Source organism: Micropterus dolomieu, linkage group LG01 (assembly GCF_021292245.1).
Source record: "Micropterus dolomieu isolate WLL.071019.BEF.003 ecotype Adirondacks linkage group LG01, ASM2129224v1, whole genome shotgun sequence".
Classification (NCBI taxonomy): domain Eukaryota; kingdom Metazoa; phylum Chordata; class Actinopteri; order Centrarchiformes; family Centrarchidae; genus Micropterus; species Micropterus dolomieu.
In genome coordinates, this window is record NC_060150.1 from 31741289 (window position 1) to 31758035 (window position 16747).

Here is a 16747-nt window from a genome sequence, read left to right on the forward strand (position 1 = left end):
TTTATGCACTCCTTCAACCATGTGTGTACATGGGTGGAGTTGTTTAAGGTTTGCACAAGTGACTCTTTCAGGGAGAGTGAGAAAGGTCTAGCATGTTGCTGCTCTTCTGTAGGGTATTTATAACCCTGAGAGGCCCTGCTTTAATAATGCATGGATACATGGCACCTCAAATATCCCAGTGTTTTACTGGAGGAGAAAAGAAGCAGCACTGTAAGATGACGTAGAATGGGACTGAGAAAGTACACTCCCTCACACTGTTTCAGGCTTTCTTTCTATTAGTTAGCTCAGAAAACAATTCATATATACTCATCATTTATTTACCTGGTGAATCACCCATCAATCTGTTTATTTATTCACCCACCCAAGCCCATTTCTGTCTCACTTTGCATCTTGATGACAATAGTGCACCTGCAGTGTTGAACACAGTCAAGTAACATGAACCATTATAGGGTTCTTAAGCTCAGTTTTGTGGCCTGCATCTCATCAGCCTTAGCTCTCTCACTTGGCTTCATAACCTACTAAACTAACACAGGGGACTTGTATAGGAGAGTTTTATGGTGCAGAATGTTCTGGATAGTGGCTCACATACCGATTAAGATCTCTCTCTCTGGGTGTTTATAGGCACTTTTAATAATTCCGTCTCTAAAAACCCTTTATCCATGTGCATTCAAACAAACAGATCAAGTGGCATTGTATACATAAAACACTTTTACATGTGCACTCACCATACCAAAATGCTCAAAAGTATTTTTAAAGACTGCAACTAATTGTATTGATTTTCACTACAGTGAAGCTGTAGGTATACAGTGTTGCAGCTATAAGAAAGGGTAGAACCCTAGTAAAATTCTGGATATTGGTGCATTTATACTTTTTAGAGAAGCAGCAGCATGAGTGAAGTTATTTACATATATGGCATAAATCTTGATAACATCAGGTTTGCCATGGTGATGGTAAGTGCTTAGTGAATCCTGGGACAGGCAGTTAATTTTATAGAGATTAAGCTAAGAGGAATCAACTCTAGCCTATTACTTAAAGAGCGTGATTCCGATCAACTAGATTTTCGCATCATAAATGTGTTGCTGTAAAAAAAAATGTTTGTGGTGTCAAAAATTGGAAACATGAAGCAAGCTAAAAATGTCCCTTTTTCTGTTTTGCTTATGACATTTCTGATCTTGGTTAAAATTGGACTAGATTGGAATAGTGACAATTGTGCTTTCCATCTGACCCATTGATTGATGATTTGAGGCTCATAGTGCCAAACGTCTAATTCTGAGATAGGTACATTGTTTGAAAAATTACACGTTTTGATGAAAAAATTATGCACGTAGTTCAACAGCTAAACCTCACTGCATGTAATGTCAAACACTCGAAATCTGAACATTACATTCATTCATTTGAATGGGGGGGAAATTCCTAGAACTAGTACATTTTATATATAATAACAATAAATACTTAAAGTGATTCAGATAATGACAGAACATTTTGAAGTTTGAATGAAGTTTCTACACTGAACAGTGTTAAAGTAGTCAGGTGCCAAAAATGAGGAAGAATAAGAATAGAGAGAGAGAGACCATGAAGAACAGAGATGAATTGAATCATAAAAGACATAAACATTTTTGGTTTCTGTCTGTCTTGAAAGGAGACAGACAGGTAGGAATATGCAGAGCAACTGTGATTGCTGTTGATAGTTCTATCCGTTCAAGTGTACACTATATTTAAATCATTTCAGCTCTTTACTTTGCCATCAGACAGCCATTTGTGTTTCATTTGTCTGTTTATTCCTGCTGCAGGGCTATTCAGGAACGTGATAATAAAGGTGTGTACCCACAGCTGATACTAAATAGGGACCTGAATTTAAACCAGTTTCTGTTATTTTATCCATTTTTATCTCTGACTTCATGGCCACAGATTTTGACTGTAGCAGTATTTTTGATCCAGGGCTGAGTAAAATTCACCCCATCCTTTGTAGATGAGCCAGGTTAAGTTACAGCTTCCACAAGGACTAACTTCTTGTGTGTTGAGATCAGGGTATATCTAGCAACCCAAGGATGGATGCTATACTGTGCCCTTTCATAAGCACTTCTGCATATAAGAACATGTACACACACACACTATCAGTATTTTACTAAGTCAAGAACATAGCTTACTGTATATTTTACCTGTTCCTCAATTTACCGGGTTTCCATTAATTTAGTCCTTATCTATGTCTCCCTGTCTCTGCTACTCTGCCTAAACTGTATGTCAGATTTTTTTGAAAGACACTGCTAATCCACTCAGCCAGAGATAAATCAGTTTCCCCTCTGTAAACAAAGCAGTGCTGGAACTTAAGGCCTGTTGTCTTCAGCAAACGTGCTTTGGCTCAACTCAAAGCAGAAAAATATAACCAGAGACTGCCACTGAGAACATAATGGGAGATTGTATGCCTGTGTGCCTTGCTATATTTATCCAGGGAATGTTTAATGAGCAGGCATGCTCTGTTGTTCCACCAATCTTTCTGCACAGTTGTACAGCTGTAAATATTCACACCTGGAAACTGTTATGTACAAACATCACCTTCTAACTTTACTCCGGATTGTTAATGTGTGTGTCCGAGTGTGTTTGCATGTTGTGCGACACTGGTTATTGGAAGATCAGATTTTGTGGTCATTTAAATTGCGTGTGTAAAGTGTATAGATGTGTGCTGAAGTGTGTCTTTGCCTTAATGTACAATTTTACTGACAGAGTCAGACATATGACCAACAAACAAATATAATGAATGAATGAATGAATGAATAATAAAACACGCTAGCAGTGTAGATAGTCGATGTTCAGACCACTTCTTTTCATTGTGTTTGCCTCTACTGATGAGTTGGTAAATATAATTGTGGGTAATAATAACTTTAATTCTAAGAAACAGAAGGTTTGAGTATTTTAAGTTCTCTCACTGTCTGAGAGTAGCCACTGTATATGTAGTGATAATGGTGCTCCAAGGTGACTCAGTGGCTGTGTGCGTGCATAATGTGGCCTTGTACAACTGCAGCCATGTCAGGCTAGAAAAAATGTATCTGAATCACCTTTCCAATTTTAAGAATCAACATATATATATATGAGGCTCAGTAGAGCACTGGCATATGCTCCCCCCTACAGTCTCTGGAGGCTAAGGAGAACATATTTGGATCGACCAGGATGTGATGTGTGGGAGAAAGGCATCTCATGCTCTAGCTTTGCCTCACACACTGGCACATGCCTTTTTTTTCTCTCTAAGGAATTAACTGTACATTGTAGTCAAAGCTGTTGGTAGCAGGGCAGGGGGTGAGCAGAAACATTTTTTCTGCTGCCATCCTTATAATTTACAGACTGCTGACTGACTTTGTCTGAAAGTCAGAGATTGTTTTACTACACAAAATAAGTATGAGTGATTTACTCTTTTAACTGATAATAATAACAGATTCAATTATTTGTAATTTCAGTTTCATTCAATTAAGTATTTGTGGGTATTTTGGTTCATGTGACAGCAGATAATAGATATTAAGATATGAATAAACTATGGACTGTAATCCTTCCCTCTAATTTGAGTAGGTGGTGCAACAAGACTTTATGAGAAATGATTTCAGTCAGCTCAGCTCCTAGAACTTCATGATCTGCTTCTATGAGTCTGTTTGAATCACCCCTATGTTTTCTGAGGGGATTTCATTACTAGCTGTTCTAGGTTCATTTGAGACTCCTCAAAGGCTTGACTGAACTCATTGTGCTTAAAGTTTTTGATGTCCACTACTATATTCTTTTTTATCCCATTTTTCTCAACTGTTTCTCCCTTTCCCTCCTTCTAACATCTCCCTCCCCCACTGATCACTCCCTCTATTCATCCCTCCTTCCCTGTCATGGCTTTTCTTCCCTCACTTGCTCTGTGTTCCCCCACATGCCCTCAGGTCACATCTAGTCGTGCAGCCCAGCAGCAACAATCACAAACTGGGGCAGGGTCAGGTAAGAACTCACCTCCCCTTCTCTTCTGTACTCTTCTCTGTCTCTCTTCATGGAGATGCATTTTCTTCATCATAAATTAATCTGACATAGCATGAAGCACTGTGGATACATGAAGATGGCATTTGGAGACACTGACAGACATGCATGAGAATTGGAATCAAAACCTTGCCACCAGTAGAATGTGTTTAGAGCCTGCAGTATGTATAGTTTTCTCACATGTAGTATTGCTCCTCCATAATTTATGAACAAGCTATATTGCCTCCAGTCTCTGGATGCTGTGTTATGTATATGCTCCTCAAAGTGCTTACTAATGCTCAACAATAACCCCAGTAAGTATAAGCAGCTCTCCTCCCTTGCTAAATACAGCCTAAGCCAAGCATAACTTTCGTTTCCCTGAACTCCTCGAGGCCAACCAAAAGTCTGTCTCCATAGACCCCCTGAACTCCTCCCACACCTGGGCAGTCAATAATCAAACTTTGGCCTAAGGTGTTCTGGTCCAAAGGACACTTATGAAGCACCCTATCAGGGGTAGAAGTTAACTTTTTGGCTCACATGCCAATGTGGCTGGTAGATGAAAAAATCCACCAGCCAAATGTATTTTTTACCGGCCAAAATAATAAATTGCTTTTTTGTGTCACATATTCATTTGTTTCGGTACTTTTTGAGATAATAAGGTATTATGTCGAATACAAACTTTAAAAAAAGGCCAGAGTGAAATGTGAAGCAAAACTATTTTATTGCTATTAAATGTATTTAAGACATAACAGTAAATTGTTTTCTAAATTTACAAGATGCCTATTAATGATTCAATTTAAATCTCATTACTGCTCACTCTTAATCAAGCTTTATCATTCAACTTAAACCTCCCCTTCAGACTTTTGTGGGATCATTTATTTATACAGCCTATGGATCAAACTCCTTGATCTCTGGGGAGGACAGCTGGGCCATTCGAAGATCTGACCGTGTGTCAGACACTAGACTGGACTGCCAACTTTATTTTTTATGTTCTGCTTCATCCTCCTCTTAGTTTTTTTGTTATGTTGGTTTGGTGGTAACGTAAATGTCGCCACTTCATGCTAATGGCTTGCCAGCTAAACGCTAAAAACACTCCAAGTACAACTTTTGTAATTAGCTCCTAACACTAGCAGCTGTATTTCACGGGGGTACTGCGCCAATAGGCCGGCTTGCTGCACTGTATGATAGGTATGGAGCTGGAAAGGGGGGTCCGATTTTATCCGCCTCTGAGTCTGGGAAGTTGGTGACAGTGACGAGACAGAGAGACAGAATGAAATCTGTGTGTTACACCTAACAGTGTTTTTACATGCCGCTGGTTCCGTAAAAGCCAGACCACTATGTGAAAGCACACATGTTTGCGGGATAGTGCTGCAAACCTTTGTTCAGTATGAATAAACGAATGTGAGATATATGCAGATTTTCTTTCTGCGTTGATCTCCGTATGAAAGCGGCTACACTCTTACTATCGCCCCGTTCCCTCCCGACTCCTGTCCCCCATCCCCTAATGCCCACCCCTTACAAATCTATGCCAATCAAATACAAGTACGTGAATTGAACATAAACAACAACCAATGAACGCCCCTAATCAGTGTGTTACACAATTTTAGATCCCTTGGTACATCTGGGACCAGTTTAAGTGCGACACACAACAAACAATTACTGTCAAATAGATACTACGTGGCGATATCAAGCCGAATACATTTACCCGCCAATGTGGCAGGTAGCCTTCAAACATTTAGCTGCCAAACGGAAAATCCACCCACATTTAGCAGGTGGCGGGTGTTAATTTCCATCCCTGAACCCTATGCTCAAGCATATTTGTTATGGCTAATCCATGACTAGAACTAAACAGAAGTTCAATAACAAAGCACCACTTAGTGGTTCAGATTGGGCAGGCCATTTCTCCCAATCATCCCCCTTCAGCTTTTTCTTTCATCTCCCAAGTAGAGTCTCTAGGCGGTATCCCTTCTAGGTACCCACCCAGAGACTCAAAGATTGCCGGATACTCTGAACTGCTGTGTGGTGCAGGAGTTATACACTATAAATGCAAAACAATAAAAAAAAAAAATACCTATGATACTCCCTGTTATTGACCACTACAACCTGGCTAAAGGCTACATAAAAATAGTAGCAGCCTGTGTACTTATCCACTGAATGAACTTTTATTTAAACCTTGCATTTTGACTTTGTTGTTGAACCAATTTTATGCTTTTATTAATCTGCCCTGACCCGAACCTGGAGCTTTTTACATATTTTCCTCTCCCTGTAATCAACCCCTTGAAGAATATCAGGGTTTTGCTCCCAGATGACCTGCCTGTATCTGTACTCTAAATCATTGACATCAGCCTCAACACATTCTAACTCATTCTTTTGCTTCCCGTGTTTATTGAGTTTTCTCTCCTTCCCCTTGTTCTCCAGGTATCTACTACTCCAGCTCCACTTTACCTGCCCAGCGTGTCAGTTCCCCTCTGTCTGGAGGAGGAGGAGGCTCGGGATCTGGTTCCCCAAGTAAACTCCAACGCCTGGGATCAGCCTCCGACACACCTGGGTACTCTACCACTCAGCGCCTGCCTTCCTCCTCCTCCTCTCCCAGCAAACATTCTCCTGCTAATCGACTGGCCAAGTCATACAGGTAGAGAGCCACAGTGACTGTGATGTGATTTGATGTATTGTTGTTGATACCAATGTATAATAGAGCCCAGTCATATCTGACGGTGGATAAAGAGGATGGCATTTGAAAGAATTACTGTATTTGACACATCAGTTTCATTCATAGGTTTTACAGACAGTATGAGAGGAGAGATAAATAAACAATAAATTACTATAATAGAATGGAAAAGGAAAATTGTCCTCCAATCATGCAGCGAATATGAAATACAAATTTAACACATGATACAGGAAGCCTGATGATTGTTTTTATATGTGAAATGGAAATAATCATTTGAAGTCATTATTTTTTAGACAAATTATGTCACTTTGCCCATTTGTCTTCCAGCACCACAGTTGCTGTGACAACAGCAGGAGGGGGTGGGTCTCCCCTGAGGGTCGCATCTCCGCCCAACTCCACAGCAGCAGGGGGAGGGGCCAGCTCATCATCGTCCCCTCTTCACCAGGTACAAGGAGTGTTACTGTGTGTACACCTGTAGAAAGGAAATGCAGTGACATTTTGTGTTTACATAGTATTAAATATGAACCTTTTTATGTGAAGCATGCTTGATGCATGATTATAAACTCTGTACCCCCAAGTCTGTGAAATCAGTATAAAAAATGCTGAATACCTGAATTATTTCTCACACTTGTGCATGTTAATACATTGTATTAACATGTGATTGTGAGAACATCAAGGTTCAACTTGTGCGCACACAGAACTTTCTCCCTTCTTCAGTGGTGTAAATAGTGATCAAAGTATGTTGATTTTTCCTGGGGCCAGACTCTGTTAAATATTATTCTGACCTAGTTTGATAATTATTTTGATATCAGATTGTTTCGAGGATTTTATGTATTTTACCCAACACACATTTACATTTACAATTTGTTTTTCAATGTATCTACAGACTGTGGATTTAGAAAGTGATGACTGTGGCTATTATGTGCAGCATAATAGTACAAAGATTATATTTAGGAGTACAGTATTTACAGTGGAAATGCCCAGTATTAGTATTTTTTAAACAGAAATGTGACAGTTGAACCATTCTGTTTAGAGATATTGTTATATAGTCATACTATTGATTGATTCCCAGCGGCTGGGTGTTAGAGGGAAGATTATAGTCTTGTCCACTTTGTCAGATCTTTAATCATGACAAAGAATGCCATAGTGTAGCTCCAAAGCAATTATAGATTGAGTCATATCTTCAAACAGAAATCTATAAAAGTCAGTTTTAGTTCTTCAAATGTGTAATCTTTTCAAATAGCACCTTATCCAAACCTTGGTTTCTTAGGTACATTTGTTGGATGTTCATATCCAATATCTCACACTGTATTTTTTGCATGGATGTTCTCAGTGTAAATTACATTCTTAACTCTAAGTGGTTTGGACATGGTTTATACATAGTGCCAATTTCCATTTATATGCCCATTTTACATTTCTCATTTGGATTTAGACACAAAGTTGGCAAAATAAATTGAAGTAAAATGCAGTTAAAACTCTTCATATCTAACCAGACAAAACAAGACATATCAGACATGTCAGCTGTTACATATTTGGCTACCAATACATTGTAATCTTACAATATTTGAAAGGGAAAATAACCTCTTGTTTTTGCAGATGAGTTCAGGCATAGGGAGCTATGCCACTCTGTCTCCCAAACGGCTGGCAGCTCACCACGCTTCTGACCAGTACAAGATCCCCCACGAGCTCTACGCTACTGCTACTCTTCAGAGGCCTGGTAGTCTGGCAGGTGGGAGTTCACACACTCATGCACATACACATAAACCCAAATGTGTGTAACTCCACCACGAGAATTTAGTACCCATACTCTGTAGAGCATTAGATCTATACTCATAATCTTTTAATAAGCAAATCAATGTGTTTGGGTTACCAACTCTATATAGCAGCAATTGTACGTACTTCACAAGAGGCATCTTCAAAATGAATGCACCAGTTGTTCAGCTGTTACATTTGTGAATTATGAGCAGTTTATGAACAGGTATGTTGTGACTACCAGACAGAAACCTGTCTTAAGAAGATTAAAGTGATCGTGATTCTAATTGTGTCTTTGAATAAGTTCTATTTGCTCTGGGAGCTGAATGCGTTAGAATGACAGTGGTCTTAGTACAGGCAGCATTCAGGCTAACAGAGAGTTTTATTTGCCCCTGCAGTTGCATTGACTAGTTAATGGCTTTCTCTCTTGACTCTCTTGACAAAATTGAGTTGGCTTAATGTCAAACTGAAAATGTGTTATAGAAACGGTTTATGGTGCATAGTGGTGCAATGTAAAATTTTATTTTAGGTTGGCTGTTTGTGCCTGTTTGAATTAAATATTGTAGATAGACCACTTTCAAGGACGTTACATTCTCAAGGCTTGTATTACAAGTGCCATTCAGACTAAAAGTAGTTTTTAGATAGCCTTCTTCTTCTTTCGTTTCACTTTCCTCAGATAAATGGCCTCTGCTTTTAGAGCATGCATGAGAAGTAGCTCCACTACTCTTCATGCAACTGCAGACAAATTCTTTTGTCACTTGTTCTTTTTTCGGGGGTTTTGGAGTTTTTTTTGGAAATGTATGAAGATCTGTATTTCTTCTTTTTTGTTTTCTACTGTTTGACATTTTGTGAACCAATTGTACCAGTGAGCTCAGTATAGTAAAGATCTTCAACATTTTTGTATGCCGGTGAATAGATAGACTCTTAATCCTGGTGAAAGCCAAATTGGTGCTTCTGTTACAGCGTCCTTTCCCACAGGTTGACTTTTTAACATAAATGAAATATTTGACAAGATTATATTGATTAAACCAGGCGGCAGTGTTTTGAAGCTCTGGAGTAAGTTCAATTGATTAGTCTATTAAACGTGGAGCTATATTGATGAGAACACGACCTTCATGCTTTACCCTGAAGGCATAACTGTGATCTTGAAGGAATGACTGGGGTTTCATCTCTCCTGAAGACTTTAAATGAAGAGGAAAAGACTGAGCAGGAATAAGTCCCAAAGGAAGAGAGATCTCAGACTGTCACTATAATTAGCAGACCAGGGTCATATGATTATCATAATTTGCTTTCATGAGCTTCGACTACCACTCTGTGGTTGATTGTATCAGAACAATTAAATGGCAACTTATCAATCCTGGAAATGCAAGATATTTACTTTCAAACATTTCACTGTAATTGACTGTAATTTCTGGTATTCACCACATTTCCAAAATCCTACCAACCAAGAATTATTTGTAGAACCTATTAGTCAGAGGTTTGCTTATCGACAATAGGTGATATCCTCCTGGAAAAAGCAGAGTAGAGTTCCTCTGAGTGGCCTGTTTGGAGGGGTACAGTACTTAACAGCTCTGCAGCACCTACGCTACAGTGGAGTTAAGCTGCCTAAAAACGAAATCGCCTAAAAAAGAAGTTTCCACTCTGTGCTTTCTACATGAAGGGCCTGAGTGATACAGTCCATTGTGTCTAAATATTGCCCTAGTGGCACAATAGCATAATACCCAGCTGAAGAAAATTGCTGACTTAGATCTTTTACCAAATAGAGATAATTAAGTTATCAGTAAATAAAATTGATTGGGCTGATATTTAGAGATTGAGCTTCATTGGCACTGACACTGACTAGGGGTTGACATAGGAGCCTCAGGCACAGCAGTCATCTTTTGGATATTTAAATATATGGCCTGTTCTATTTTTGATTTGACTGGCCCAGAACATTGTATGATCACCGTTAATATTAAGTCTTAACTTGACAGATATACCACCTTTTCCTGGTAGATTTATAGTAGGTACTGTACATGGTTACACACTAAAACAAAGAATAGGGGATATTTACTTTCCTTTCTTTTTTACTATACAAACAGGATTGAGGCATTAAGGGATCAGAGTTTTTTATTTTTTACATTTTGTTAACCTTTTTAAATAATTTACAGAACGTAACATCATGGGAGGGCAGCTCTTTTTCTCTCTCTACATCATTCTGTCTTCTCTTCCTAAAGTTCCCTCTCCCTTTGAAGGAAAGAGGTCAGTACTTCCATGAGCGGGCCCTTGTGAGTCAAAAAAATAAATGAATAAAGAAATAAAACCCACTCACCAAGACATCAAAGACGAAAGGGATGTAGGAAGAGAGAGAGCTGGGATGAGTCATGCCATTAATGGGTGTGTCCGTGATTCTAATTAGCACTCCTTCATGCATATTCTAACCAACTCTGTCTCTTTCCCTCTGTCTCTAAATTCACCTAATTTCAATCAAGCTCAATTTCTCTCCTTCTTCTTTAGCTCTTATTCTCACTCCCTTATTCTGACTCTTGCTTCGACTTTCTGCCTGTCTTCTCTATCTGGCCACTGCTGGCTAGCAGAGTGTGACAGGAGGCAGCCTACCTTTTCGTTAGCACGGGAGATAAACAGGCCAGTCAGTTAACCATGCTGTCGAAAGGAGGACACAGCTGTGTGAAACGCAATAGCCTTTTTGCCACAGTCATGCTCAAGACAGGCATAATGAGGCAAACCACTGCTTTGTCATTTTGCATAGTATAGTACAGCAAGTGCAGGCAGACTCTTGTTCATCCCAAAGGGTGCTTGCATCGTCCTATCTCGTACACTTTTCGATAAAGGAGGTTTAGGATAACAAACTACTGCTGTGTATTTCTGTTTATCTTTAAGATACTCTCATTGACTAGTCTTGCTTTATTGGTAAATTAGGACAAGAAATAGACACCAGTCCTAAGCTGCAACAAAAACTACAGCATGGCTACATGCTACTGTATGCCCTTGAGGCTGAGTGCCTAACATGCATCAATTTCTGATCTGATCTGAAAGGTTGTGGGGTTTTGACTGTGTTAAGTTGATGGTAGATACTCACTGAGCTTTGAACCGAAGCACTGCACTCGTCACCCCTCATTTGTTTGGAAAATCTTTGGCACGCGACTTGCCATCTACCGAGAGCTAATGCGATATGATGCGACATTGGCTCCGCTGGACCATCTCTCTTTCTCTCAGTCACTCATAGCTTTCTAAGCCTGTGTATATTTATAGTATTGGCACATCTTTTCACTTTATCTCCTGCCATGTCACCCAGGCCCTACTGACTCGTCTTCATAATCCGCCAGTCCCCTACCTTTCTTCTCTTTCCTAATTTAAATTTTTGGTCTCTGTGTTTTCAGAAGGAGGCCTTACATTTGTTCTCCTGTGTAATGAACAAATGCCTGCTGACAAAGTCTTCCTTGCCCTGTGTCTGTGGGATTCCTGCCAAACACAGAGCAAGAGGGGGGGACACTACATCTCATTACTTTATAGCTGACGACCAGCAATGTGTTCTGCAGAGATTAAAAAAAAGAAATATGGAGGCATCCGTCTCTCTCTATCTCGCTCTTTCTCTGTTTTTTCTCTGTCTGTCTCGATATCTGCCTATTTCTTCCTATCTCACGTGTCCCTATTCATGTCCCTCTTTATTTTCATGTCATTTTCTCTCTAGTTCAGATTTGGTGCATCTCTAATTCACCACTTCCCCTACCACTCAAACAAACATACACACACACACCATCAGTATTACATTATATAAATAATGTACTGTCTGTCATTTGATGCTTTGTAACACTCCAGCCAAAGAAAAACAGGTCCAGTGTGATTACGGACAGGTCTAAAAACAGAGGACTGTTTTCTTCTCTTTTTCTTCCTTCTCGTCATCACTGTTTCCACCTTTCAAACATCATTCCCACACCTTTTCTTTTCTCTTGTCTCTTTTGGGTACCCATCCATGTTCTGCCACATTCATTTGACCTTAGTTATTTCTTTATCCTTTTTCTTTCACATCCTCTGTATATCTTATATCCAGTTTATCCTCTGTGGCTCTTATCACCGCCTTCCCATTCCACTTCCTTACCTCCTTAAAATCCATCTGTTCAGTTCCTCGGTACAACCTTTCCTTACCTCATGGACTGTGCCTCATCTTGCACTTGCCTCTCCCCTTTGTTGTCCAACCTCTTTCATCATCTCTCCTCCTATCTTGCTTACATCTTTTTTTCTTCCTCTCTCTTGTCTCCAGGCTCTCGTGGCTCCTACAGTAGTCAGCACAGTCAGGAGCCCCTTCGGCCCTTGGGTTCCCCAGAGCACCACATAGATCCCATCTATGAAGAACGTGTCTACCACAACAAGGGCCCCATGAGAAGCCTTAGCCAGAGCCAGGGGCCAGACACAGGCCCCTATCGCAACAACACCGGTAAGGCCCTCCCTGCATTTGTATGATCAGTTACAGCTATGCAGTTTCGTCTGGTTTTTATTCACTTTACTGTATATGCTGTGTGTTTTGCATTCTACAATGTCTTTACACTCATGAAACTGAATTTATGTGTCCTTTATTTGTTTATTGATCTGAGTTGACTCTTACAGCCCTTTTCCTGTATTGGTTAATGCTCCTTTGTGCTATGTATTCAGTCTCACACATATCCAACAACTGCACCCAAACCAGGGACAAATGGAAAAAATACATAGGAGAGTAAAGAGTACAGAAAAGGCCATTACCGACCCTGCTGTTATTTAGAAGTACACATTTTTTCCCGGTTGAGAATAAAGCACAGTTGGGCACAATTTCTATCAAACTCACACAGTCAGACAAACTCATTCTCACCCGCTCCCTCCGTAACTCCATTGTTGCCAGCAATGTATTTTTAATAGGGCCTCATTGAGCTTATCTCAATGTGGGTTTAGGTACGCCATGTTAATCCCATTACTGTATCATACCCACATGAAAACACCCAAGTCGGTCACGCCACGTTCACAGCTCCCTCGATGTCATTAACCAGCCTAGCCTTAATAGCTATCATTAGCATTTGGGTCAGAATCATAGCAGTAAATATGCCACTCTAGACCAGCGTTTGAGTTGATCAGTTTGACTCACTTGAAAGTAGTGAGAATTGCCTTTAAGCACAGAGCGTAGCATTTGAAGCACATTTCAGAGTTAGGGGGTCATTGGGTTTGCTCTTATTCTTGTGGGATATTGCTTTTGATTATTGTCAGTGAAATTCTGGACAGTGCGTTCAGTGATTGTCTATGCAAGCAGGAAATAATTAAATAAGTGTGCTTCAGAAGTGTACAGAGAGGATCCACATTTATCTATAATTTACTCCGCCTTGTATATGTAGTTTCAATGGATGGGTAAAACTCACAAAGGAAATTTGCACTGCAGCTAAAAAAATCAATAGGCTGTGGATTAGACCGTGTATATTTAATTGCAACGTTCAAGGTTTACAATATGCTTCTCTTTTGCTACAGTATTTTAATAGATTGTCTGATGTTGTTTGAGCTAAATTCTCCATCAGAGAATATCAGCATGAGCCTTTTTCACCCCATACACAATTTTCCCCCCACTGTGCTTGGCCCATGTAACTACAGTGGCAAATCGACACACCAAAGATGAGCCGCACCTTGAAGTCATTGAGCTGTTGAATTAAGGCTTGGTCTTAGCGCAGCACGTTTTAAAAGACATGTGAATAGTATGTGTAGTGACTAGGGGGTTGTCCAGTAAGGATTCATAATGCACAGAGTGATAGCACATAGTGAACTGATAAGGGCTGTGCTGACATAGTGAGCGGTAAGTCATTAATTATGTCATTGTGCCTTTTCTCTGCAATGGCAGGCTCACATTATTGGTTCATTAAGCTGGCCTGGATCAATCTAATTAATGCTTTAAGTCATTTCTTTGGTGGAACGAGAAGGGAGAAATTTGTATGGTTATTTCACTCCAAAATTTTCCAAAGCTGCAGTCAGTGGGGTCTATATACAGTGCACAGTGTCAGGCTAGTTCATGGCCAATTTAAACAAGGCACTTAAAGTCAAATGAAGCTCACAGTATTCATTGAGAGCGTCAGCCCCCACATGACTTAACTGGACACTTAACTATGAAGAGGAGCTACATGATACAACAAAAGCAATTTAAGTGACTATAATTGTACATGCACTGGTTTCTACAGTGGCTGTTTCCTGACCCAGCTCAGGATAGAGAGACAGGTGGAATGAAATATGGAGCAAACAGGCCACGAATACGAAGCAGATAAAGCAGACACAAAGTGGGGTCAAAGATAATTGAATCAAATTTGGTAAGTTTGTAGAGGCGAAATGTCTGGTTAACAACCAAATTGTGCTATATTTTCTTTGATTCAATCATCTTCCCTCAAAACATAGTTGCCCACAATTCTTTGTTTCTGCTGATGACAGACTTAATTTATATACTCCTCCATCTAGTAAGAATACCAAAAAACAAACAGACCTGTAGTCTTGGGAAGTCTGCTGGCATTACCTTCCAGCGCAGTGGACAGCAGTTTGACAACACACTTGACAATTCTGTCACATCCAGTTCAAAACACCGCCAATTGGTTAACCTGCTCCGTTGGTCTGCTCAGTTTCCATTGCTCCCTACTCCTCACAACTCAGTTCACTTCTACGTTTACGGGCCAGACTGTGAAATTAAGATCATTGTCACCGCATCTAAATACTACTAAAGAAAATTAAATTGCTACTAAACATCTGCTCCACCTGTTTGTATACGTTCAAACTCTCTCCCACATGCACACACCCTTCTTCAGTTTAGAGCTGCACTATATTGGAAAAAACTGACATTGCAATGTTTTTCTTTTTTGCGATGTATACCACATGACTTCAGTTACTCTTGTTGTGAAGAATTATACACATACGTAATAATTTTTATTTTAGATTTTTTGGGGAAAATGCATAGAAGAAAAATAAGCTGAAAGATGTCTTATTTAGTCTGAAGACTTTTTGAGTGCAAACTATCCTTTCTTAAGCTTTAATGCAGTAAACATATTTTAAACAGTTAATTTGACTTGCTTGACATTGCATTGTTCTACAATGTGACAATTGCGCAAGGGCACATTGCGGTGAGGATGTGGAAACGATATATTGAGCAGCCCTCCATCGTCATCCTTTTTCCTTATCCGCCAAGCACATTCACACATCCATGCATAGCACAATATTATTGTGCAAGAATGACTGTGTATCTCTGTGTCTTTGCACTATACGTGTGTGGGCAGTGAAACGCAGTGTTTCATTCTTGGATTAAACCAGGCCAGCGCCCCAGAGGACTGCAGGTTAATGTGGCCTATTTCAAGCGATTATTCCTGCATGGTCACAGCGTTCCTAACGCACACATCCTTTCTGGTACAGAGAAAAATCGCAGCAAGAAAAAGCCTCAGGTTACGGTTTACACATTTGTTTATTTTTTCAACAAAAAAAACACTGTGTGTTTCTTTTTGCAGTCTCACCGTTTCTGACATTGGCCTTGCTCTCTCGATTCTCATAAGTGACCACTCTCTCCTTCATGTTGTTATTTTATTTCTATTTTCATGTCTATTTCTAATTATCATCATTATCATCAGTAAAATCTTTTGCTTTAAAGTAGCGATCTCTAGTTAGTGAGATGAACTGAATATTATAAATTAGACAGTTAGACCGTAATAAGTTTGATTACTGTAGTGAATGGGCCTCCCTCTGTATTGTTGTCCTGTGCAGTTATTTTGCATTATGGTATTATGAAGGTCACATAAGTTACAGAGACTGAGACGGTGGAGAAACTGTTTTACCTGAGTATCAGTAAAAGGTCAATCAATCTGAATTGAACGTTATGAAGCTCCGTGCTAAAGTATATTAGTTGGCTGCTCCTGCCTTGCTATTATTAACAAATAGCTCCATATTTGCTTCGTACCGTTACATCCTTTCTTACAGGCTAAATCAACATTTTGACATAATACTAGTGGTACACAGGATAGTAATGTGGCTCGTTTTAGCTGATGAAGTAATGTGGAAAGCCATAACGTTACATATTATATATTCGTATCCTTACGGACTGAATTTCGTTAGCTGCGGTGTTGTTGCTGTAGTCAGAGAGAGGCTCGGAAGCACACACAGGACTACCACCTGACCCGCTGTCCTCACATTAAAAGCAGAATAGTGGCTGTTCCAAGAAACAGAGAAAACAGGCGTGCGCTTCATTTCTAAATGAGGTTAGAGCACATTGACAATAAGACAGTTATTTCATTGAAAAACTACATATAGCCCCTTTAATACTTTTTATGTGCGCTCCTCTCTGCTTCCTTCACTCTCATCAACCATCCCTCCTTG

At 39.7% G+C, this 16747-nt stretch overlaps 1 protein-coding gene across 1 annotated transcript in view; it reads left to right on the forward strand.

Annotated features, from left to right (window-relative positions):
• ctnnd2a (catenin (cadherin-associated protein), delta 2a) overlaps nt 1-16747 on the forward strand; it is a 280580-nt gene that overhangs the window by 148759 nt on the left and 115074 nt on the right. The window contains exons 7-11 of the mRNA XM_046065452.1: nt 3909-3963; nt 6397-6610; nt 6974-7091; nt 8243-8375; nt 12660-12833. Of these exons, the coding sequence (XP_045921408.1) occupies nt 3909-3963; nt 6397-6610; nt 6974-7091; nt 8243-8375; nt 12660-12833 (694 nt within the window). The remainder of the gene's footprint in view (nt 1-3908; nt 3964-6396; nt 6611-6973; nt 7092-8242; nt 8376-12659; nt 12834-16747) is intronic.